The sequence below is a fragment of the Gracilinanus agilis genome, chromosome 4 (assembly GCF_016433145.1).
Source record: "Gracilinanus agilis isolate LMUSP501 chromosome 4, AgileGrace, whole genome shotgun sequence".
Taxonomy (NCBI): domain Eukaryota; kingdom Metazoa; phylum Chordata; class Mammalia; order Didelphimorphia; family Didelphidae; genus Gracilinanus; species Gracilinanus agilis.
Window position 1 is genome coordinate 411,310,818 of NC_058133.1, and position 26,981 is coordinate 411,337,798.

General features: G+C 34.9%; 2 protein-coding genes across 2 annotated transcripts in view; one reads left to right on the top strand and one right to left on the bottom strand.

The window, feature by feature from the left end:
* The window catches only part of GINM1 (glycoprotein integral membrane 1), a 31,388-nt gene extending 29,326 nt beyond the window's left edge, over positions 1-2,062 (top strand). The window contains exon 9 of the mRNA XM_044675461.1: positions 482-2,062. Within this exon, the coding sequence (XP_044531396.1) occupies positions 482-590 (109 nt within the window). The 3' untranslated portion in view covers positions 591-2,062. The remainder of the gene's footprint in view (positions 1-481) is intronic.
* Positions 2,063-2,175: 113 nt separating this feature from the next.
* KATNA1 (katanin catalytic subunit A1) lies at positions 2,176-26,981 on the bottom strand. Its single transcript, XM_044671651.1, has 10 exons — positions 26,820-26,981; positions 24,210-24,367; positions 20,119-20,305; positions 15,955-16,076; positions 14,971-15,076; positions 13,675-13,833; positions 9,729-9,855; positions 7,639-7,773; positions 6,910-7,036; positions 2,176-2,725 (listed from the first exon to the last, which is right to left on the bottom strand). Exons 1-10 carry the CDS (start codon positions 26,979-26,981, stop codon positions 2,527-2,529), a joined length of 1,482 nt encoding a protein of 493 aa, XP_044527586.1. The 3' UTR covers positions 2,176-2,526.

Genomic DNA, 26,981 nt, shown 5'->3' on the forward strand with positions numbered 1-26,981 from the left:
TTCAATAAAGACCCTTGAGGTACATTATTACTTCATTGTGTCTAGACTATAGCCACTCAGCAGAATCCAAATGGATCAAGTACTATACTACTACTATGACATAATACTTATTAGCAGAGTATATTAGAATGTTATTAATAAAGAGGAAATATTTTAAAATAAAATGCTTTATTTTTGTAAAATAAAATGCAATTTCTGTGCCCAGAAGGTAAGAATAACATTCCTTTTTTCTAGGTTAGGTAATCTTTCTTGCTAGCCTGTGAGTTACAGGCTCCTACCTCTTTCAGGACCATCCCCTTAGGCAGTAATCTGAAAGCCCCACTGGTACTTCACCCCTACCCCATTTCCTTTCACCAATACTGTCCGAACTACCTTCTTTTGTGGAACTGTTATTTTAGGATCTATCAACAAATCTGTGTCCTTATCTAGTAGGAAAAGTTACTATCTTCTGTATTACAATAAGACAAATCCTTGTTTTCAGGGGAATTCTTCATTTGGATAAAGTGGACTACCATAAGTACTACCCTATTGACATCTCAGAGACGACAGAGGAACCAAAGGATACTCTTGAAGAGAAGATATGTATTTAACACATGCCCCATTTTTCGATTTTGAAATTTGCCACATGGTGCCAAAATTCCCAATCAAAGAAAAGTATAATTCAAATAAAGAATAAAAGTGTATTGAAAAATAGTGCCACAACTAAGCTTGGCCTTCTAGGAGAGATTGGAGAATGAAGATACAGCAATTTAACTTGCAGCGTCAGATATGACTAATGTATGGCAGAATGATAAAGTTAGCCAAAGGGAAATCGACAAAAGTAAACAAAGACTTGCAGTACCTCTATTTGCACACCAAAAAAGACTTTGAACTAATAATTCTAGATGCCTTATTAAGAAAATTACATCTATTTTTTTTTTATCGTAATGTATGAGGACTTTAAGCACTTTATGAAAAACTAAACTTGGGAGACACTTCCAAAAAAACACTTTTATCTATCTGACTTGTATTTTGTATAAAATTAATAATTTTGATGAAGAACCTTGAGATATATTATTACTTCATTGTACCTGGACCAAGGCAACTCAGCAAGATCCAAATGGAATTGTCAAACATTCTTACTATAGAATCAATCTACTGGGGAGGGAAGGAGTTAGGTATATATACTTAGTGGGTTATGATGGGTCAGAACTTATGCTAGTGACTCATTTCCCACAATATAAATCAATGACAACATTATTAAATTTCAGTGAAGAAATAATACAAAGTTTTAAGATAATCTAATAGTGACATACTTTGTTTTACTTTGCTATTTTGACTTTGCTTTTAGTGCAATTAACATATGGACTTAAACACTTAAGTATGTTTATTAACACTTATTTCAGTGGAACACCTGAAAATGGAACAAGTTATTTTAAGCCATAAGAAAGTTTACTTAAGCTTTAAAGAATATTAAATTAAAAAGCAATGTTTGTTTTAATGAAATCTACAGAAGATGGCACTCTGCTTATGCTCAAGTAACCAGTTCTAGTTTTACGGGATGATATGTATAAGGAAATTTATTCTATGTATTGAGAAGGGAAAATATTTAAGATTTTATAACTCATTTGTCAATTCTACATCATTTATAAAATGCTTTAGATTTAATTCCCCAAATAAACTACAATAAGTGTCTGAATAAAACTTTGGAAATAAGTATTTACCTGCCCCTACAGCAAACTTCTACTCAGGGACATGAAAATAGAGCCAGGTAAGCCAGGTGCATATTTCTTTAAATGCTTAATGAAATATGTATGGTGAGGAAAACCTTCTCTAGCTTTGCAGAGGATCCTGAAAGCAGTAGGAAGGGCAATTTAGGTCCTTGTTCCAAGTTATTCCTCTTTGGTTTATCTATATGAACAAAACTGTTCTTAACAGTTCTATCCATGAGCACACAAGGCTAATGTCAGAGCTGGCTCCATTATTACCTGGATTGAAAAGTGGCTGAAAACAGTTCCCTTACTCTATTATTAATAGATGAAATAGGGGGCAGCTGGGTGGTTCAGTGGATTGAGAGTCAGACCCAAAGACCAGGAGGTCCTGGGTTCAAATCTAACCTTAGACACTTCCTAGCTGTGTGACCCTGGGCAAGTCACTTAACCCCCACTGCCGCCCTTACCACTCTTCTGCCTTTGAACCAATACCCAGTATTGATTCTAAGACAGAAGGTAAGGGTTTAAAAAAAAATAGATGAAACAATGTAAAAAGAGGCATCAACTCTTTAAGTCTGTATGAAGGTATAGCCTCAAATAAGAGGCAATTGTAAAATACTATTAAATAAAAAAGATTTAATGCAAGAGTTAACAAATTGAGTCAAATTTCCCTGCAGCTTAAAAAAATTACATTTATTCAGAATCATGAGTTCCTTTTATAATTATCATTATGAAAGTTTAAAAAAATATAGCACTCAGTGCAATGAAATACTACTTTTCATTACTAGTGAAACAACTTAAGGCAGGTTTCTCACAGTTTACTTTAAAAAAGAATTTAGCATGATCCAAATTCATATATCCATTTTTCATATCTTTCAATGTCCGCAGCAGATACTGACTTAGAAACCTTTTTTAAAGCCATTCCAAAGTCCTCCATAGTTGTAGGCATATGCATTTCATCTCTGGAAAGATTTCTGATTTCTTCAGGTGTCAAACCTTCAATGCGCCTTCTCATGGCCATCAGGGAAGCATCTCTTCATTTGAAAGAAAGAAGTTAAAGGTTAAATCTTTCACATGTAGCAAGGGTCTGGTCTTAAAACTACAAACAACAAACCCTTTGTTGCTACAACAGAATGTTACAATGGTTATAAGTTATGATCTTACTACCTGTGCAATAAAATAGTATTGTATTATATACACTTAATGTTTCCTATACTTGAAATGCTTCTGTAATATGTTAAATGACAAACTCCTACCTATCTTTTAAGACCTAGTTCAAATGACACCCCTTCTACAAAGCTGTAGATCCTTCCCAAGATGGAAACTTTCTCTGAATTCTTGAAGCGTGCAAACTTGTGTATTTCTTCACCACTTGTGTTTTATTTTGTATTATAATTATTGGTATATGTGTCATTTACTATACTAGTCTGTAAGCTCTTGAAGGGCAGGGACCTTGTTTTTTAATCTTTGTATCCCCCTTGGCCAAACACAGAATAGCCACTTAATAAAATGCTTGTTAAATAGCTAAAAAACGTTATCAATTTACTTTAAGTTGATCATACCACTTATGTATAGCATATCTGAAAATATATTGTACGCTATTAAAATAGATGCAGCATACACTAAGATATTTATAGCTGAACTTTTTGTGGTGACAGAACTGGGAAAAGGATACCCATAGATTGGGGAATGGCTAAATAAAAGGTGGCATATGGATATAATGGAATATTATTACTATGCTATAAGAAATTATGAGAAGCAGCAAAACCGATGGAGTGTAGTAAACAGACAGGAAAACCAATACATCACTAAAGGAAAACAAAACAATCAAAACACAGTGCTACACGGGGGCAGCTGGGTAGCTCAGTGGATTGAGAGCCAGGCCTAGACATGGGAGGTCCTAGGTTCAAATCTGACCTCAGATACTTCCCAGCTGTGTGACCCCGGGCAAGTCACTTGACCCCCATTGTCTACCCTTACTACTATTCTGCCTTGGAGCCAATACACAGTATTGAGTCCAAGACTGAAGGTAAGGGTTTAAAAAAAAAAACAAAAAAAAAAAAACAGAGTGCTACAAAATTATATTCAACAAGGCTGACCCAAACAAAAGAAGATCCTTCTCCCCTCGCTTCTTTGCAGAAGTGGAGGACAAGAAGATGGGACAACTAGATATATAATATCAAACTGATATTTTGGTTTTGTGGGATTTACTCTTTTAAAAAGAGATTTACTATTATAAAAAAACGGCTGGCGGGGCAGCTGGGTAGCTCAGTGGAGTGAGAGTCAGGCCTAGAGATGGGAGGTCCTAGGTTCAAATCTGGCCTCAGCCACTTCCCAGCTGTGTGACCCTGGGCAAGTCACTTGACCCCCATTGCCCACCCTTACCAATCTTCCACCTATGAGACAATACACCGAAGTACAAGGGTTTAAAAAAAAAACGGCTGGGAAGGGAATAGATAAAAGAGCAAGCAGGAAATGTAGGTAATAACAAAAGATGTCAGTAAATTTTTATTTAAAAAATAAAAGCTAAACAAATTATGTGGAAAAACAAATTTAACAGGAAAAAAAGGTTGGAAAAATAGGAAATTTTGGTTAACCTTTAACAACAGGCCAATGAACTCAAAAAGTCTCCATCCTACTAGAGAGATAACATGGAAACACTTGCATGACATGTTATATACTGTATATATGTTAAAAGCCAAGTTTTCTTCATTTTTTTTCCTTATATGGAAGCCTTTTTAAAGTGTTAAGTCTTAACTCTGGTATTTTGGATGGGATTTTTGACACCTTTGATTTACTTTGTTAGAATTACATTCCCATCAATGAGATCACAGATATAAATATTAGGTATTGATTTCTCTTGTCTTTATACTACCCCTTAGCCCCACTAAATCCTCCCTTATAACCATGAAAAATCAAAGTTAGGTGAAGTCAACTAAAAGAGCAACTATTCCTGAAAGCACATTTATACCACATTCTACATTTATAGTCCCCAACTTCTCTAATGAGAGGAAGATGTATTTCATTACTAGTTTTCAGGCACTAATGCTGTTTACTTAGATTTTAATGAAGTGTTTGACAAAACCTTTTAGTCTACACTTGGATAAGGAGAGAGAAGAGCTAGATTCATTAATTAGATTAATTAGAAATTATAGTTGGATTCTGAACTGGTTGAATGGTCAGATCCCAAAATTAATCAGTTATTCTTTTTTATTTATTTATTTTAAACCCTTAACTTCTGTGTATTGACTTATAGGTGGAAGATTGGCAAGGGTAGGCAATGGAGGTCAAGTGACTTGCCCAGGGTCACACAGCTGGGAAGTGTCTGAGGCCGGATTTGAACCTAGGACCTCCTTATCTCTAGGCCTGGCTCTCAATCCACTGAGCTACCCAGCTGCCCCTAATCAGTTATTCTTGAATGTCCACCTATATGGTCCTAGAGATTTGTTTTTGTTCTAATTTTTTTAATTTAATTTTTTTAACCAATCACATGTGATAAATTTCCACACAAGCTTTCCTAAGTTGTATAATCGAAATTATCTCCCTCCCTTCCTTCCCATCTCCTTGCCAGTGTCAGCAGGCAATTCAATCTGGGTTATATATGTATTATTGTGCAAAACATAATTCCATATTGTTCATTTTTGTGAGAAATCTTAAAAAAACAAAAAACCTCAAAACAAACCCAAATAAACAACTAAAAAATTATATGCTTTCATCTCCAATAATTCTTTCTCTGGAGGTAGATAACATTCTTTTTCTAAGTGCCTCAGAATTCTCTTGGATCATTGTATTGCCAATAACAGCAAAATCTATCACATTTGATCATTCCATAATATTGCTGTTACTATGTACAATTTTGTGGTTCTGCTTATTTCACTCTACATCAGTCCATCATGGTCTTTCCAGCCCTTTCTAAATCGCCATTCTGTACAGCACAACGGTATTCCATCACACCATCATATATCACAATTTGTTTAGCCATTCCCCAATTAATGGGCATCCCCTCAATTTCCAATTCTTTACCACCACAAAAAGAGCAGCTATAAATATTTTTGTACAAATAGATCCTTCTCCACCCCCCCTCTTTTTTAATCTCTTTGGGATACAGATCTAGTAGTGATATTGGGTCAAAGGGTCTACAAACATTTGGAGATGTCACCCAAAAAAGTGCTTCAATTTGTTATGCTTGACTCAAGAAGACCAAGAGAAATAGATAGAAGGGGAAAGGAACAGGTATTAAGTGCCTACTGTGTGTCAGCATTGTGCTTATAAGCACTTTATAATTATCTTGTTTGATTCTCATAATAACCCTGTGAGATAAGGGGCTATTATTTGGCAAAGGTTTTGCCCAGACCAAATCTGAACTCAGGTCTTGCTGAATCTAGGACTATCCACTTTACCACCTACCTGCCTAAAGTAAAAGCTGCAAAGATTTCTGCTTAATATAAATAAAAACTTCTAATACTTAGAATTAGCTTGACTCTGTAAGTAATGGGTTCAAATGGCCTTTAGTTGGTCATGTGGTGGAGAAGATTATTGTTATGGAATGGACTATAGGAATTTTGAAGTCTTTCAATTCTAAGGTTTTGTGACTCTGTCACCTACAATTTTTTTTTAAATTTAATAGCACAGGTCCAAAGGGCAGATCCCTGACACTCAGATAAAGATCCCCTTCTTGGGGTTTGGTCATTTAACTATTAATATATCCTAAACTATTGACTAGCCAATATTTTCCCATATTGTACAGAGGGAGAGTACAAAAAATCATGTTGTTTCACTGAACCTTTACAAGGCCTACTTATGAAATATAACTACATTACTGATATAGAATATATGAAACCAGGGGCAGCTGGGTAGCTCAGTGGATTGAGAGCCAGGCCTAGAGACGAGAGGTCCTAGGTTCAAATCCGGCCTCAGACACTTCCCAGCTGTGTGACCCTGGGCAAGTCACTTGACCCCCATTGCCTACCCTTACCACTCTTCCACCTATAAGTCAATACACAGAAGTTAAGGGTTAAAAAAAAAAAAGAAAAAAAAAGAAAGAATATATGAAACCTAACTGAAATTTTAAATTAAGCAGAACATGATAAAATATTTTCTCTCTTCAAAATCAGTTTAACTAAGAATCTAAAATGACTTGAGGTTCCATTTAACATAATATAAAAACTCTAAGGAAACCAATATCCACAAAAGCCCTTCCATCCAAAAGAATTCCTACCTGCATACATTGGTAATATCTGCACCTGAATAACCTTCCATATTTTCTGCTATACTTGCAAGATCAACATCATCAGCTAACTCCAGTTCACGTAGACTTATTCGCAAGAGTTCTTCTCTTCCTTTTGCTAGACAAACATTAGAAACAAACAAAAAAAAAATTGTGAGCCCCCAACATATCAATTAGGCAATTTCTCATACCTTCATACCTATCTTTTTAGGAGAGTTCCTTTGTCATATTTCACCCCCTCATTTACTTGTTTAGTACAGATAAGTAAGCCTATCTCCCAAGTACTTGCTACTATTGTGTCTTAGTTGTAGAAAGAGCCTTCAAAGAGCCTTTTCCCACAAATGATGAATGGTCAAAATGATATGAACAGTTTTTTAAGGATGAAATTCAAAACATCAATAACCAAGTGAAAAAATGCTTCAACTAACAAATAGAGAAATGAAAATAAAACAACTCCAAAGTTCCACCTCACCCTCATCAGATTGGCCAAATTGACAAAAAATATATATATAAATAATAAAGGGGCTGTGGAAAACAGATATCAATTTGGGGATTTGTTTTGCTTGATTCTGCATTATCTACTAAAATGAGTTTTATATTCCTTTTCTTTTTCTTTTCCAATGGAGGACACATAGGGAGTGGGAGGGAATTTATTTTTGTTAACTGAAGGCACACTCAAATGGTTTGTTAAAAGATATAATACAATATAAGTAACAATACCTGATGGTAATGGAATGTAAATTCTTTTTTCTAATCGCCGTCTTAAAGCCTCATCAATATCCCAAGGAAAATTAGTAGCTGCAAGAACCATAACCATTTTGGAAGGGTCATCATTTTCAGAAGCCCCTCCAACTCCTAAAAGAAAGGAGGACAGAGAAGAAAAGAAGAGTCTGGTCCCATAAATCATGTTAAAAATTACAAGTGTAATACTGCTGTAATGATAATCATTTCTGAAATAATAAGGATTATAAAACATTTGGCAGAACAAGGTATTACTTCCTATACTTCAATCTTAAGTTTTCTGTGACTTTTCCAACACCATTCTAATTAAAGCAAATAATTAGAGCTCAGCAATGAACAATAATAGGACAGTTTAGCTTCTAGTAAATAAAAAAGGGCTCAAATGGTTATCAATCATAATAATCAACATATAAAAATCAATTTTCCAAAAGTATAGTTCATCCCATAAAAAAGAAAAACAAACATCCTATTAATTCTGTTAGCATTGAAAAAAACATGATGTAGTGGAAGGAGCAGTGGTTTTATAATCAGAACGTCTCACTCTGAATGTTACTGTTTGACCTTAGGTAATCCCTCCAACTTCATTAAGCCTAAATTTCATCATCTGTAAAATACAGTTAATATTGCATGAATTACTTTTATTCAGAGTTTTTCTATTTAATTCATTTCTATTGAATTCAACCAACATTTGACACACTTATTATTTGCTGACATTGAATGTGGCACAAGATAAAAAAAAAAAAACACCATAAAGCCCGACCTCAAGGAATTTACATTCTATTAGCTCAAGTGAGATAGGGTAAAGTAATATTTAAATGTAAACCATTAAAATTGGAGAAGTGTGAAAATGAAGGTTAAAAATCACCAACATGTATATTAGCAGGTGCTATATAAAACATCTGCTATGCTGCAGCCCTCTTAATATGCACCAAGAGTTCCAGAGTTGTTGCCACCAACAACCATGAATGATTCCTGGATTCCTACGATCACCACCTATATAATAAACCTAAAATCCAAGGTATAAGATCTTTTAAAGCAATTTAAAGAAAAGAAAATCACCAATACCCCAAATCAAGAAAGTACATCTTCTGGAGAAGATGCCATATGGATGCTTACAGAAACCACACACTACACATCAAAAGATCCAGAGTAAACTTTGGGATATAATGAACTGAACCTATTATTTATTTTGAATGTAAATGTAAACTCTTATGCCAAAGGGGAATGCCCCCTAATTGGCTTTCTGTCAATGTGTCTAACAATCTTTATTTTTTTCTTCTTTCTTTCCTTCTTATCCCCCAAATTGCTGTAATTCCCTCTATGTAAGGTACAATATTTTATATACCTCTAGTAAGAGTATCTTTAAATGTATAGGCTCCATATGTAGGCTGATTCACTGGGGAGACCTGACGTGTTACTCTCCTAGAAAACCCAAGTGAGGAGATTTAACATGCTGGTCTCCCAAAATCAAAGGGGGGATTGTGCAAGGGAGTTAGGGGGAAGTTTACCCTCCCCCTTTTCCAGGGGTCAAGAGCATGACCTCATCTCCTGTTGACTACTTGACCTGGAGGCAAGGATAGAATGGCAACCGAAAAAAGGCAGCAATAGAGTCAAGATATCATGAGACAGGGGACAGGGCCATATCCCCTGCACTGAAAGCCACAATTGGCTCCTGAGACATGATGCATGAGAGTCAGTGGGTGGAGAAAAGGTTTGATAAACTGAAGGAAGAAAACATTTCACTCTCCTCTCTTCTGGTTTTTTTGTTGGCTGGACTTCCTGGTGAGCGTGGCTAGGGGTCCCTAATGGTGGCTTATAGAATAGCAAGCTAAATGGAGCAGTGAGGAAAATATCCATCTCTCCTATTTTTCCATCTTTCCCCCCACTACCTTTGATTAATAAAATTATCAATTTGCGGCCAGTCTCATAATTTTCCCTCTTATACACCTCTAAATGTATGAAAAATTTTGGCTAATAAAAGCTCAGATTTGAAGTCAAGAAGGAACTGATTAAGAACAGGGAAGGTTCCAGATGCTTATCCCTACTTGTCCCAAAGTAAATTTATTTACCATCCATCTGAACCAGTAGTTCTGCTTTTACCCTTCGGCTTGCTTCATGCTCCTCAGAAGTTCCTCTTCGACTACAAATGGAATCTATTTCATCAATAAATATTGTTGTTGGAGAATAAAACCGAGCCTAAAGAAAAAAGGAACATGACACCAGGTTATGTTAAAACAGATCAACAACTAGATGATCAATTATAGAAGAGCTTTCTTTGCAGTAGAAAGAATTTTTTAAATCTGGACCTTTGGTTCTATTCCATAGAATGATCTTCTATCGAAGAAGTTCCCTCTACTAATGTATATGTAATTTCTAGTCCCAAGTGTCTCTGAGGGCACTGAAGAGGTTAAGTGACTAGACCCACAAGTATACAGCCAGTATATATTACAAGTGAGAAAAGAAACTCAGGTCCTCCTGATTTTGAGGCCAGCTCTTTATCAACTACACTATATACTGAGAAAAGTTAAATCACGAATTCTCTATATATCCTTTCCCTGTACTTGAATCTTACATGTACAACATATTCCAGATCACTTCTAATGAAAGGTATTTACCTATCTATTTCTAACATTTTAAGGCAGATATACAAATGTCATATAAATTGTAATGCCAGAAAGAAAAAAGGCAATTATATCCAGTTGAAAATGCTTATTTACATGGATTCTAGAATGGGCATAGAATCACAGATGTAATGTTGGAAGGGACCTTAGATGTCATCTAATCCAATCTCTGTATATTATAGATAAGGAAACTGAAGAAACTGATGTCCAGAGTTTAAACGATTTGTCCACAGTCACACCAGTTGTGACAGAGCCAAGATATATGAACACAGGTCCTTTGAAACTAAATCCAGAATTTCTTTCCACTGTAACATTAACTCCCTAGTTAGAAGAAATCTTATCATGGGATAAAAAAATTTTTATGACATTCCTCCAAGAAAAATTAAGAATATAGAAAATTAAATTGCCATTCTTTTCTACTTTATTTAAATAAGTAAATTTTCTTCCTATATATGAAGGCAACAGAAAGATTGGGTGAAACAAATATATTTAATAATATGCAGATGATATCTAGAAGCACTTTAAGCACATTCCATTCTGCAAACTAATATATGTGCAACAATGTTTCAGGCCAGTTCTACTTTCAGACAAATAGTTAACAAAACCTATTTAGTAAAAGTAATTTAAAACAAAAAAAAATAATAACAGGGATTATGAAGGGATTAGTCCTACTATGGTTGCTTGTAAGTAAAAGCAATGCATTTAATCATATTCTTTTGAGAAAGAAGTCAAGCCTTAATATACTACCTAACACATTTTAGTAGTGGATAAGGTTTAGAAAGAATATAATTTAAATACACTAGAAGTTTCAGAGTTTGCTAAAATGTACTGAACCAATTTGATTACTCATTCTCTCATCCCACATATCCAATCATTTGTCAGATCTTATTGTTTCTATCTATTGAACATTTCTTACATGTTCCCTTCTCTCTACCTACAGAACCATCACCTTATTTTTGGGCTTTATCACTTACTTGGACTAATGTAATGGCCTAGTCTACCTACTTCAAATCTGGGCCCATTCAAGCTTGAAAGTAATTTTCCTAAAGGACAGGTCTAATAAAGTCATCCTTCTGCTCATTAAACTTCAACAGAGCTTCCTAACACTTCAGGGATGAAATCTAAACTCCTCTAGCATTTAAAGATCTCCTTAGTATTTTAATCTTCTTACACATTATACCCCTTCCACACACTCTACAATTCAGTCATTTTGGTCTGTCTTCTGTTCCTCACACATGATATTTGGTCTGGCTGTCTCTCAGTTCTGGAATGTACTCACTCTACTTCTTGGAATCCTTGCTTTCTTTCCAGATTCAATTAAGCACCACCATATACAAAAAGCTGTTCTTGATTACTTTAACTATTTGTTCCTCCCTCTAAAAACTACTTTGTATTTATTTTGAACACACACACACTCAAATTTTATGATTTTTCAAATCAAATACTCTTCATACAGATTAATAAGTCATCCATTCTCCCCTAACAAGCACTTTCATCTTTATACAGACTTGATTACTACTTGAGATTTTCCATGCTATGACATTATAGTGTTTTCCCAGCAATAAAATTTCTAAGGACCCTCTCAATTCAATTTAATAAGAATCTATTAAACACCTACTATATTGTAGGCACTGAGGATACAAAAACAAAATGAAAAATAGTCCTTGCTCTCAAGGTAAATGTAAGTTTACTAGGCGCATATAACATAGAAAAAAGGTAAATAAATACAAGATAATTTGAGGAAGAAAGCACCAAAAAAGGGGGGGCGGGGCGGGTTTATCAGGAAAGAAAGCCCATTAGGATGAAGGCAGCCAAGGCTGCTACTGCTGCTTCTTTTTTAAAATTAAAACTCTTATCTTCTGTTTTAGAACTGACATATCCATTCTAAGGCAGAAGCAGCAGTAAGGGCTAGGCATTTGTAGTTAAGTGATTTTCCCAGGGACACAGTTATGAAGTGTCTGAGGCCAGAGAAGCCAAGAGGCAGATATGAGAGGGAGGAAATTCTAGATAGAGGGGACAGCACATGCAAAAACATGGAGGCGGGACTCAATCAGCTACAAAGCTTTTCCCCACCTTTGAATTTTAGGTATTCTACCTCTCTATATTGGAAATGATTATAATATGTCCCAAAGAAAGCTTACTTCTCTCTCTCCCCCCCAAATCTGATTAGCCCACTAAAATTCTACTAGCCAGATCTTTTTTTACTTAACTTGGTGGTTATATCATCCATCTTTACCAGTGTCCCCACTGTTCAGCTGGTAAGATCTAGACATTGCTCCAGCTATGAACTTTGTTCCCCTTGCTGAATTTTTCTCTTCCTAACTCCCAAGCCACTCTAGGCCAACCTGAGCTTCCCCCTTGAGACAATGATGTGCTGTTGGATACAAACTGGAACCCATGGAAGATCAGCTTGTATCTCTATCACATGGCACAGTGTCAGACACATTATCAAGTACTTAATAAACATCTGACTGATTACTCTAAAACTAATCAATGTTATATACCTCCACCACTGATTCTAATCACTTTCCAACCTCAGGCTGCTGAGTCTCCAGGTTTATACTTGGGCTCTCCCTTCCATGGGAAGGTTAGATCTAACAACTATACATTTGAAATCATATTTCAAAAGAAAAATGAGATCTAAAAAGCAAAACAACAAATTAAAATTACTCTCCTAAATGAAACAAGCAAAATCCACTAATGTATCCAAATAAATATGACCATATATGTAAAATAGCACCTTAATAATAGGCAATTTACTTCCTATGGCAAAGACAGTATTACAAGTCAAATTTAATAATGAAATTTAGATTGAAAATACTATGTCAGAATTTGAGGAATTACATTTTTCTTCTTATTCAGATTTTTAAAAGGACAACAAGGTTAAAAAGAAAAAAGAAAACCTCTAATAAAAAACAAGCTAGACTTAAGTCAGCAATTGGGTCATTAAACATAAGGTATTTGGTTAACATGTGCAGTTAAAAAAAGTTAAATGAACCAAGCTCCACAAGATTTTCACCAAATGGAATGGCTATAATTAAATTGTTGAGATTTGGAATCACTGAAATAATAAATTTACACAAAAGACAGATCAAGAATTACTTCAAATTCTAAATACATCAGATCTCAATCGTGAGGGAAAAGGCAGGAAAGAACTGGGGAATTATGTTACACAAACAAGCCTTAGTTGACAGTTTATAATTACAACTGAAATGACGTCTACAGACATTGGACTAATGGCAAATGCTACACTAGCTATCATTCTAGTTTTTATTGGGCACTGAATACACTGGAGATTGTTACAAATTACTTTCTAATCCCTAAAGGAAGTATAGGAAAAAAATGGAGGGGAAAAATGAGGTACGTAATCATTAGAGTTCTCTCAAACATTCACCATTTCAAACAGAAGGCGAACAAGCTTCTCAGACTCTCCTCTGTACTTGGAGGTAAGGGTAGATGAAGAAACATTGAAAAATGTTGTTTTGCATTCAGTAGCTACTGCTTTAGCAAGCAGGGTCTTTCCAGTGCCAGGTGGGCCAACCATCAACACCCCCTGTTGGAAATACAGTAATATAAGAATTAACATGAACCTTTACAATTATGGATAGTTCTGTTTTTTAATAAGTCATTTCTGCCAATTCCAAAATAATTCATACAAATATTGAAATGATTAAAAAGGCAAAAGGCTACATTATCAGTTTTATGGAACATGTTGGTACCCTTCCCATCATCCCTCCTCCCCTGACCAAGAAAGACACATTTTAAAGAGGACACATTATAGCTACTATATAATATTCAACAATTAACACACCTTGTGCTCAGACAAGCTCAGTCGTCTGAAAGTAGATATCTAACTCCTCTAGCCCAGAAGACCTATATTTTTTGAGGCCCTGAATTGAGGATCAAATGAAATAATATTTGTAAAAAGTGCTTAGCACAGTATCTGGCACTTAGTTGGCACTATATAAATGCTTATTCCCTTCTCCTTCCCCCTTAAATAATCTTCCACATTATTTTTTAAGTTATGTGTTTAGAACCAACACATGAGTTTCTGGAGATATTAGTTTCTTTGAATAATTCTAATTGGTACCCACTTGACTTGCTTGCAACCCAATGGTCACATTTATCATTTTTATTCACTTTTTTTTGTACTAGCTGCCTCAAAAATCAGAGCTAGTTATTTTAAAATCTGTAGTCAAAAATCTTAAGGTACTAGGGGAAGCTGGGTAGCTCAGTGGAGTGAGAGCCAGGCCTAGAGACAGGAGGTCCTAGGTTCAAATCCGGCCTCAGACACTTCCCAGCTGTGTGACCCTGGGCAAGTCACTTGACCCCCATTGCCTACCCTTACCAATCTTCCACCTATAAGTCAATACACAGAAGTTAAGGGTTTAAAATTTAAAAAAAAAATCTTAAGGTACTATATTTGACAATTACCCGCATATTAATTCTGAAATGTTTCATGTTATAACATTCAAACTCATTCCACAAAGAACCTCTAGAAATTACCTAAAAGTCCATGTTGTACTTGTTTTCAGTCTATAAGCTTTACAGTGACAATTCATGATATGCAAAAATTTTTTACCAAAAAATATTTTTCAAATAAAAAATAAGCAAACCTTGGTTTATATTAGGACGTGTGCCACAACTACACTAATAATGTCATAATACTAAGAGGGTAGGGAAGACTTACTTTCCATGGTCTCCTAATTCCCTTAAAGAATTCTGGCATCCACATAGGTAAAACCACTGCTTCCTTGAGTAATTTTTTAGCTTCTACTAAGTCGGCTATGTCATCCCTGTAAGAAAATGAAAAAGATCAATAGTTCCTTATAGATTTAAAACTTTATTATCAGAAATCTGACAAATTATCCTTACAAAGTAAGCCTATCTTGAGATATATAATATATATATGTATGTATGTATATATGGATATACATATGCCTGATATACACATAATATACACAAATTCATGTATTTGTGCAATGGACAATCAGAAGTCTCTCTAAAGAACTCAAAATTTATTTCTGGATTCTAGAAATAAAAAGAAATGTCAAACTGTTTAATTACAAAGAACTGGGTCTGGTTGCTTGCTTAGGAGCACTGCTATTATCACATACAAAGAACAGCCACTTCTTGGTTTATACAATCATTATGTCCAAGCCAAATTCCTAAGGCAATGAATCTAGCAATACTGAATACAGTAAAATAAGCATAACAAAAACAGGTTGAGATATTTAAGTCCCAAACCCAACTCTAAAGGAATGTTCACCAAAGAACTACAGACAATAGAAAAACATTAACTTCTTTTTAGGTTACTCTTGGGAGACAAAAAAAAGTCAAATGGTTCACAAAAAATAATTAACTTTTCTTCTCTATAGGTGGTACTAGAGTTTTGAGCCAAATTCACCCCGGCTAACTAGCTGCAGGTGACTAGGCAAATCTCTGAACTTCTCTTAACATCAGTAAAATAAGGATCAGAGCACCACACCTCACTGTTGTGTCTCAAATGAAATATAGAAAAGCTTTGAAGTTTTCAGTGTCCTAACAGGACAGATATTATGATTACCTTTCTATAAATTATCTACAACTCCATTTTAACTTCAAAAATGTGATGCCAAGTCATCATCAATAACATTTTTCTAAATCTTTACTGTGTTTCAAGTTGGAAACTTACCATCGAATATTTGGATTCTGGGAAATTATATCTCTTTCCAAAGCTTCTACTAAGTCTTTATCGTATCCAGTGCCATCAAATTTATTTGTCTCTGGTTCAGTAACTGCAGCAGGTGATTTGTTCTATACATGAATACACACATACATACATACACACACAAGAAAAAATTTTCCCAAGAATTAACTCTACTTCAATACTGCCTTAATGGTACCTATAATTCACTTCAAATGAGTCAACAACAATAATCCCTGTGTTAAATATAAAGCTTCTACTTAAGATATTAATATACTACAAAAATTAGTAAGGCCACAACAAGGACTAGGAAAAATCCTTCTGCCATATTCAATATCACTTGAGTTTTTACATAGTTTTGATTTCCATATTAATAGAAAGAAAAAAGTGTTTAAAAATAATTAAAAGATTAGAAAATAGGATTCTACATATAAAAAAGAATGTGTTCTGACAAATTCAAACATTTAATGTAGCTAATCACAAATCAATGGCTAACAGCAAGCATTTATTAGGGCAGGTGTTGGAAAATAATTATTTGAAGAGAATTAAGTATGGGAGAGATTTTGTTCTCCTTTGGTTGCAGTTTAACCTCAGTATCTACTCTGCCCTCATAAGTGCTACAAATAAATCTCCTTTGGATTTCCCCAAACCTAGTTCTCCACCACCACTTCCTAATATGTCAAATCCCTAACTAGCCACTCATTTTGTGGCTCTTTCCTATTGGTCTCTACATTAAAGTAAATGTAAAAAAACTCCTCTGCTTCTTTTCCAAGTCCTTCAAAATCTTGCCCAACTACTATTTCTCCCAGGCATCCTCCAATCCACTGAGATAGGTCCTTCCTTGCTATTCTTGCACATGGCTATGTTCATTTCTACTACTAGATTTAGATAAGTAATTTCAACCAAGAATGTCAAATCAATGGTAACTTCCTGCTCCACTCCAAAGTAAAAGGCAATGGGATACAATCCTTAAGCAGAAGAATGAAGAAAACCAATATTATTAGTCTCACAATTTGTAAGACTGTTGGGAAAGAGGGATTTTAAGGTTACTTAGGTTCCAACCCTTTTGGGTGATATCTAGAGAAACCTTTTCCTTAAGGCAGTAATAGAACTTTTTCAGTTTTACATATGCTTGACATTCTAGAATTCACCGATTCTAGAATGTTTGCTTTAAACAATCACATTCTAAAAACAAAGGGCATGTCTGAGGCCAGATTTGAACCTGGAATCTCCTGTCTCTACGCCTGGCTCTTAATCCACTGAGCCACTTAGCTGCCCCAAGTTCATCAATTTTAAAATAACAGCACCTACCTCGCAGGGTAGGTGTGACAATCAAATGAGATAATAATTGTAAATCCCTTAGAACAGTTCCTGACACATAAGAGTCATTTAAATGGCTTGTTCCTTTCCCCTTTCGTTAGCCTTCCCAATGACAATCTGTTGCAGCAGTGATACTAGCAATTGACAGTCATACTAGCTCTTCTTCCATTAAAATTTCTCAATTTCTCTTAATTGAAGAAACACTTATAATGCAAAAAACAGAATGCCCAATTTGTACCTCACAAATGTGTGGAGATTTTTCCCTAACTTAGATAAACTCCTACAAAGCAGAAACCATTTCTCATATCTTTCTGTAATCCACTTTAATACCTTTTTAAAAATTAGTGAACGAAAATAAGTGTCAGATACTTATTTGCACCTACATGTCCCCCTCTGTTATCTCTTAAAAGGTGAACTACATACACTCAATGCATTGTCTTTAAGTTAGTTTTTTTTAAAAAATCTTTACCTTCTGTCTTAGAATCAATACTGAGTATTGGTTCCAAGGCCAAAGAGCAGTAAGGACTAGGCAACTGGGGTTAAGTGATTTGCTCAGAGTCAAATAGCTAGGAAGTATTTGAGAACAGATTTGAACCTAGGACCTCCCATCTCTAGGCTTGACAATCCAATGAGTCATTTAGCTGCCTCTGATGAGTCTCTTTTGGTATCAAACAATTGGCTTAAAATTTGAAAAGCAACATACATTTTACAGTTAAAATTCATAACTGGCTATTGACACTGAAAATAATCACTGAAGTAGAAACACTATTCAATGGGAAGAAAGGAGTCAAAGATAACATTCCTAAAACAGGTCAAGTGAAATAGTCAGATAATGACCCCAAAGTCAATAAAGACCAGGAAAAATCTAATACTAACTTCAAATGGAGTAAAGGACATAGATGCCTTTGTTTAATAGGTACAAGAGGTCAAAACATTTACTTTCAATATTTCACATTCCAAAATTATAACTCTTTTAAAGAAAAATTGTTGGTTTATACTGAAAAATAAATGTCAGCTATTTGGGGGAAAACCACATGGCCCATATGGAGATCAATATGTTACTTATTTGTGTGATCTTGGAGGGGGGGGGTGGAATCCTCTTCTGTTCTTTCCTTTTGGTAATCAAATAATCTGTCCCAAACTCCTCAAAATTTCAGCTGAATTGTCAATTCTCTTTTATAGTTAACATCTTATTATTGCTACTTATTAATTAGTATAGAGCTTGCCCCTCCCCTTCCTATTCATAGGATGAAAGGAATTAATGGCTAGTAGTCTTCATCTATTCCCAGGACTACATTATGAATTAAAAGTAAGCTTCTATAAAGAAACAGCTTCTTCCTTGTCTACTGGAGAGAAATATGTGTCTGTGCCTATATGAAAAGTGCGATAAATTTTTAAAGAGCTTTTTTGGGTTAAAAATTGTACTTTATATCCTTATGTAAAATATACACATTACTAAAACAAATAATAAAGGATTATATTTAAAAATGGAAAAAGAAAAAAAAGCAAGGGGTTATGTTTAAGTGCTAATCCTCTTCTTACTTATGAGTGGTTTAGTCAATGTATCCAAACTTAAATTCTATTTTTACCCTACTCCTCCAACCTCATAATCTCATATAGCAATTAAATAAAATCTGAGGATTTTTTAAAATGCAGTGGGTGATAATACATATATAACCAAAATCAAATTGCTTACCAGCTCCAGGAAGGGGAAATGAGACAATATGGAACTTGAAAACTTTTATTATGTGTAATTGGGAAAATAAAATATCTTTACAAAAAAATAAAAATAAAAATGCAATAGGAACCACTAAACGAAAACTCAAATAAAAAAAGATACACTATGGGATTTGAAAAAATAAGCAACTTCAACAATAACTTTTCATCTTATCATTCCAAACTTCAGTTGCTTCCTGAAATATGTGGGAAACCAGACATTCTACTAAGATTTTCAAAAAGTCATGTTCTTTATATTTATTAATATATTTTCTTATTAACTTTAACAACTAACTGACTTACATTCTCATCATCAATTCTCATTCTGTGTTTTTGTGTGGAGGTATGTATATATGTGTAAACATATAAACCACCTCCCTACACACATATATAAAAAAAATATGGTGCACATAGAGAGTATAAAGTATTGGAGTCAGCACAACAGAGAAAAAGAAGTACTCAACTAAGAAAACTAAATAGAGTTCTGTTTAGGATCTATTCTGTGTGACCTGGGTAGCTGCATAACTTTGGGCAAGGTACTTAACCTCTTGGGGACTCAGATTCCTTGGCTATAAATATGTGGGATTAAAGTAGTAAATTACTAAGGCCCCTGCCAGCTGTTGAGTTTGCATAGGTTCTAGAAATTGGATGAGTAAGTGGGTTTTTATTTTTTTTTTATCTTTACTTTGTGTCTTAGTTAACTATAAGACAGAATTTGGGCAAGGGCTAGGCAAACAGTTAAGTGACTTGCCCAGGGTCACCACAACTAGAGAGTATCTAAGGCTGAATTTGAACCCAAGTTATCCACTATGCCACCTAGCTGCCCAGGCAAGTTTTTTTAAAAAGATGTATATCTGGGATACTAACTTTGCTTTCATTTGTTTCTCTCTTCTAGATACAGTAAAAGCTAAATACTTGCTGAATTGAGCATAGGAAGATAAATTGGGACTATGGTTAGTTAGGTTCAGGTTATCTGAAGTTTTGTACTATAGCTTACTTTGAAAAACCAATAGTTTGGGGATTACAACTAGTCAAAATGTCAACTTTATGCTTTCACCCTTCAAATATAAAATTTAAAATTTTACTTTTGGGGGAGAAAAATTAAATAATTTTTACCTTTTCTTCTCTTCCTTTATTCTGTTGCTCTTTCTTTTCTCGACAACGGACTGATTTTCCTTTGTCATTATTAGAATTTTGTGAAGATGGACGATGAGGAACTTTGACTGCTGCACTTGGACGATTACCGTGGAGTCTAGAGTCACTATACTGAGGAGATTGGCGTTTTCTGGGTCCTGGTGAAGGTCTGATTAGTCAAAACAGATCATGCTATAAAAACAGGTGAGCATGGTGACAGAAGGCAATTTATTTTGGCTGACTTTAAAGTGACCAAGGTAAAAAAAGGCTATGAAAAGCATGAAGTATCAAGGGACAAATAGGGATTTTGACATTTGAATCTGGGTTGTGAATTTAGTGAAAAGGTTAATTGAGAATAAAAAGAAAAGCAGTGTCAAAAGCAGCAACCATGGAAAGAGCTTTGTGAAATTATTTGGACATATGTCAACAAGTATTTATTAAGTCATTACTGTGCTAGTACTGTGCTCATAAAAATAATCCAAAATCCTTACTTTCAATTTAACTTAACAGAAATTTACAATCTGGTTCAGATAGACAAGAAAGATATATACAATTAGATGGCAATATTCTATATAATTAAGTGCCAGGAACTATGATGCACATATGAAGTGCAATAGCAACTGAGAGAAAAGCAATATTCTCATGGGCTTAGATAGTTAGAAGTAGTTTTATGAATGATTTGAACTAAGCTAAAAGGAAGTAAAAGAGCTAGATTGCTAGAAAGGAGTAAGGGCAATGTAGCCAACAGGAAAAACCAACAGATCACAATAATAAGATCTAACATTTACATAAAACTTTATATATACATATGCATATCTCATAACAACTCAGCAAGGAACTATAAGTATTAATTATCATTACACAGGTTAAGAAAGGGAAATTAGAAGTTAAATGACAAGTTTATGGTCCAAGAACTAATAGGTTAATAGGTATCAGACCCAGTGTTCATACCCAGGTCTCCCAGCTGAGTAGGGGTGATAACAAAGAAACTTTCCTGGCCGGAAGGAAGGATTCATACTGGACAGCAATAAGAAGATAATGTAATACTATATAAGCAAGGTGGGGCCAAGAGATGGAAGACTAAAGGCTAGGTTGGAAATTTTGGCAACAAATTCCATTGCAGATCTTAATTGGGAAAACATAATCAAAGGGAAGATTAATCTAGTGATAATAAATACAAGATCAATTAGGGAGGGAGAATAAAAGCAAGGAGATCAGTTAAGTAGCCATTATAGTGGCAATTTAGTTATACATTTAACAGAGAACAAATCTAACAACAAGATGGAAATTGATATATTGTCAATTAACATTTATTAATATCCTACTACGTGCCAGGCATCATACTAAGCCCTAGGGACATAAATACAAAAAAGACAAAGCCCTCAAGGGGTTTATAATCTAAATAGTTGAAAACACAAAAGAGAGGCAAAAAAGAAGGGGCACAGCTTAGGGGGGGAAGGAGTCATGGAAAAGCCAAAGAAGAAAAAAAGAAAATAGTTAACACAAAATCTGAACTCAACTACTGCAATGAAGAATCTTAATTCTGGAGAACAGAGGATATAATTTCTATCTCTCATTTCAATAAAGCAGTGGAAGATTGCAGGTATGGAATACAAATAGGTTTGCTTTGTCAGCCAGCTGTGCTTAACTCTTTTTCTTCATTACTTGAAAGGTTCAATAAATGAGACAGAGACTATATCAGTGACTTTTTTTTAAAAAGCACCAATTACAAAATAAACAAAAACTAATGTGAAAAGTGATCAATTCAAACAATACTGTGAAGGGAAACACTGATTTACAACTGGATATGGAAGACTTAAAAATTATCAAGGTTCCAGGACAAAACGAATGAGCTTGTTGGCAAGACAAAAAATAGAAAAAGAGAAAGAATACAGGATCATTCAAAAATTTTTGAAATTGAGGTGATAAAAGGGAATCATAATAAAAAATTTCATTCAGGCAATTGGAATTTAAGTGATGACCAGGCTGAACTGAACTGTTAACACAATATATTTTTTTTAATAAATCTTTACCTTTCACCTTAAAATCAATACTACGTATTGGTTCCAAGGCAGAAGAGTAGTAAGGGCTAGGCCAGTGATGGTGAACCTATGGCATGGGTGCCAAAGATGGCACGCAGAGTACTCTCTGTGGGCACAAAAGCCACCAACCACCCCCCTCCTCCCACTCCCCTTCACTCTCCCCAGTGTTTGTTACTAAAAAGGTGGAGGGACTCAGGTGGAGCTACTCCCCTCTCCCTCTCCACTGTGCCCGATGACATTTTTTCCACATCACCCGCCCCTCTGCCCAGCAGCCCAATGGGAGTGCACAAGGGGTAAGGAGAGTGGCTCACAGGTGGCAGAGCTGGAAAGGAGCAGAGGTCTAGGCCACTCCCTTCCCCCTCTTCACCTGTGCTGTGTACATTTTTTAACTTTATCTGCCCCTCCACCCAGCAGCCCAATGGGAGTACTTCCTCTGTCCCCTGTCTGGGGTAAGGTAGGTGGGGTCAAGAGGCAAGGGGGTGCAGCACTAAGTCTGGGGGGAGGCAGGCAAGGCACTCAGTCTGGAGGGTAGGGGTGAAGCCTGGCACTTGGTCTCTAAAAGGTTTGCCATTACTGGGGTAGACAATAGGAATTAAGTGACTTATCCCAGAGTCACACTGGTAAGAAGTGTCTGCAGCCAGATTTGAATCAAGGATCTCCTGTCTCTCTGACTCTAAATCCACCGGGCTAACCAGCTGCCCCCACAATATAAGATTTTAAGGCTCTCTAAAGGAATAGGCAATAGAATAAAGTAAGAAGAGTCAGAAGATTGAGGGTTGACCCCTTGAAGGAAATTAAATTATAGGAAAGGAAGAATAAATTAATGAAACTATAAAGAAACAACATATAATACTAATGAGATAGGCTTTATAGTAATAGTCCAGGAAAAAAAATAAAAAATAAAAAATGAAAGATTCCAGAAGAGGAACTTACAATGACAAAAGAAGTTCACAGTCAAATTGTATTTAAAGGTTTGTAAAGCACTTAAACTTTCATTTAATTTTATAGATACTGTAAATGATACATTAATAAATAATTGGCTACAGAGAAGGCACTGATAACTAAAAAGAGAAGACCAAACAGAGTAAACAGTATTAGGTTATCACTATTATTCAGGGATGAACATTACTGAATTTTAAATTCAGACAGCATCTAAATTTAGAAGGAATCATACTCACTCAATAAGAATCCCTTTCTGTTTCTTTAAGAATCTCTTTTACAAGATTAATACAAATTTTTCTAATTTAACACTAGTAAAGGGGAGTTCTCCTTCAGGAGTGGGATATTTGTCCAGTGGACAACATTATTTATTAGAAAATTCTTACCAGTCAATTAATAAGCATTTCTTCTAAATGCTTACTATATGCCAAACACTGAGCTAAGTGTTAGGGATAGAAAAGAAAGGCAAAATTAGCTCTGTCTCAAAGGAGCACACATTTTAATGAGGAAACAACATATAAAAAAACAAGGTACATACAGATTTCCAAGGGGCAACAGCATCAAAAATATCTTAGAGATGGAAAAAAAAGGAAAAAGGAATTTATAAGTATAAATATTTAACAAACAAGATTAAATGGAATTAAGGTAGCCAGTGCAAAATTTTAGGAAAGTAGAATCAGGAAATAAGAAAGATAAAATGGAAACGTTGATAGTAATGAGGGGATTCATTTCTATTCTATCAATAAATAGACAAGCATTTATTAAGGGTGTACACTATATCAAATATTTTCTCTTATGTGATAATCTACTTGATGAAAACTTTTCTTAAAAGGGTATGAGAGTCAAGAGCTATAAAAGAAAGTAGATTGGGGCAATATTTTTATAGAGTCAAGATATCAAGAATGAAGAAAGCTAAGAAGTAGCATAACTAGATAATTATCAGTACAAATTGTGATTAGAGAATTAATTTAAAATAGCAAAAAAAATCACAAAATTCTTGACTTTTTTTCAGGTCTTAAGAAACACTTTAAGCACCATGCTAAACTTTGGATTAATTTATTGCTTATATGTCCCTAAAAGACCCTGACTTACCTTCGTTCAACAGGTACTGGTAAGGACCAAACTTCTCCCTCTGAAGCTGGAAGTTCCTGATGTGCAGCTTTCAAAGGAGTACTATCTAGTTTAAAGCTTTCTAGTGTTTTCATGATATCCTTAACATGTTTAGCTTCCACACTTATCTCTTGCCAAACCTGGTTACAAAAGGAAAACAAGATCTCTTTATTCAAATGACTTACAAAATCAGTATCATAAAGGTTGTAAATCTGGATTCAGACAAAAACTGTTCATGAAGCTTTAAAAGTTTCATTCATATTATACTCCTAACAGCAACAGCAACTCTAAGAAGTTAAATCAGGAGATTGGGTTCATGTTTTTTTCTTAAATTATAGATTGCTACAGACTTCTGATTCTAAGTTAATAATCTAATAAAAATATAGCTATTTAACAATGCACAGATAAGTCAAAACCATACTTTAAAAAAAACCTTAAATATTGATCTCAGTATCTTCTCTCATGTACAGTAAAGTAATACAACTGACTGAAAAACCTTATATTTTCTCAATCCTCCCTTTCTAAATTCAAAAGTAACCTTCAGTTAATAGTCCATTGTAGGCCTTAAAGAGAGAGATGGGGAAAAAAAAGAAGTGAAACCTATAGCCTGCATACCTAAAAGCTTATTAATGAACAGAAGATTATACAATAAAACCAAAAAATTAAGTAGGGTTTCAGTTTATTCTTCAGCAAAGAAACATGACTAAAAAAAAACACCTCCTCATTCAATAAAGCAGAAGATAATTATGTTAAGATACTGAAAAATCAGTTCAAAATATCCTTATTTTTAAAATTAATGCATGAATATTACTTATGAATCAAATAGAAAAAAATAAAAGCATCTTTAACAATATACTTGCAACAATGATTCACAACCAGGGAAAGAAAAATGTCTGAAATGTCTTTTAATGATGCCTAGAAGATAAAACCTTAAGATTACTTATGAAATACAATTGTGGAAGACCAGAAGGCAAACACTTAGAAGGAAGAGGTTGACATACAATTGGGATGATGACTAGGATATTCCTTTCTACTTAGTAATAAAATAATAAACTAATAATAGTCATCTCCAAAAAATAAATAACTGAGTAAGGTCTATGGCTTTGCTAGTGGACTACAATGACTAAAGTAGGTTACCTTAAAATATCTTTGTATCTTTAAATTTTCTTCACTATAATATTATAAAATTGAAACTTGCTATGGCATCATCCTTAGTATTTATCACTATACAGGATCATTTATAATTAGGTTATCAGAATAACACAAATATTCCTTTATCTAACTGCACTTATAATTAGGTTATCAGAATAATACAAAGTAAATATTCCTTCATCTAACTGTAGTTTGGATAGACTAAGTAGGATATAATGGGGTTTTATCAAACATGGTAGAGTTCTAGTTAAATGCCAAAATTCATATAATAAAATTTCATGTTTTAAAAAGGCTGTATACACCTAATTACTATCTATATCAGTGATGGTGAACCTTTTAGAGACCATGTGCTATGCCATACAATGCCCCACCCTCACCCCACCCACAGGGTAGAGAAGAAGTGCTCCCATTGTGCTGCTGGGTAGAGGAGTGGGTGAAGTGAGGGATGTCCTCAATGAGTGGAGAGAGGAGGAAGGGAGTGACCCGAGCACTCTGCTCCCCTCCAGCTCTGCTGCCTGTGAGCCACTCACCTTACCTCCTTTGTACTCCCATTGGGCTGCTAAGCAGAGGGGTGGGTGAAGTGAAAAAATGTCATCAGGCACAGTGGAAAGGAGGGGAGCAGCTCTGCCTGAGTCCCTCTGCCTTTCTAGTAATGAACTCTCATGGGGGACAGCATGTATACCCCCAGAGAGGGCTCTGCATACCTTCTCTGACACACATGCCATAGGTTCACCATCAAGGATTTATATATTACTTTGGATCTTTCACATCCTTCTTATATGTTTTATATTCAGAGTAATTAAGCCATTAAAACAAAAGTCATTATCAAACAATCAGCAATTATTGTTATTAAATAATTATTAAATACCCACTAAGTGCCAGGTATTTTATTAGGTATGAATTTATGATGACAAAAATAAAACCGCCCCAGGGCCTGAGGAGTTTGTATTGTGTAATTAGAAAACATGTACACATAAGCATAAACAAAATAAGTACATGATAATGGGGGCGGGGGGTCCTGGGTAGTGTGGTAGGGAGGAAATCTGGAAAGATTTAATGAGATAAATTTTGAGGGAAATCAGAGATTCTAAAGGCAGAGGTAAGGAAGAAATATACTCCTGGGTAGAGAATGGAGGAAGAACCAGTATAAAGGCACAGAAATGGGAGAAGGAAAGATATGTATAAGGAAGAGCAAAGTAACCAGTTTGGCTGAACTTCAGAATGAAGGAAAGTAATGTGCAATATTTAGACTAGAAAGGTGGTTTGAAGCCAGGTTGTGAAGGCCTAATGCCAGACAGAAGAGTTTGTATTTGTAGAGGCAACTGTGAGTTACCGTAGTTTACTGAGGATTGGAGTGCAGTCAAACCTGTGCTTCAGAAAAATCACTCTGACTACTAAATGTAGGATGGAAAGGGGAGAAATTTGAGAAATGATTCTCACCTGTTGCCATTTTTGCTGGAGATATGTATCTTTGACAGAGTACAGATATTTGTTCATTTGATCAAGTACTCCCTGATAATAGACCATCGCAGAGTCATAGTTTCCCAGCAAAGCATATTCACGAGCCAATTTTACATTTTCACTAATCATAAGAAGACTCAT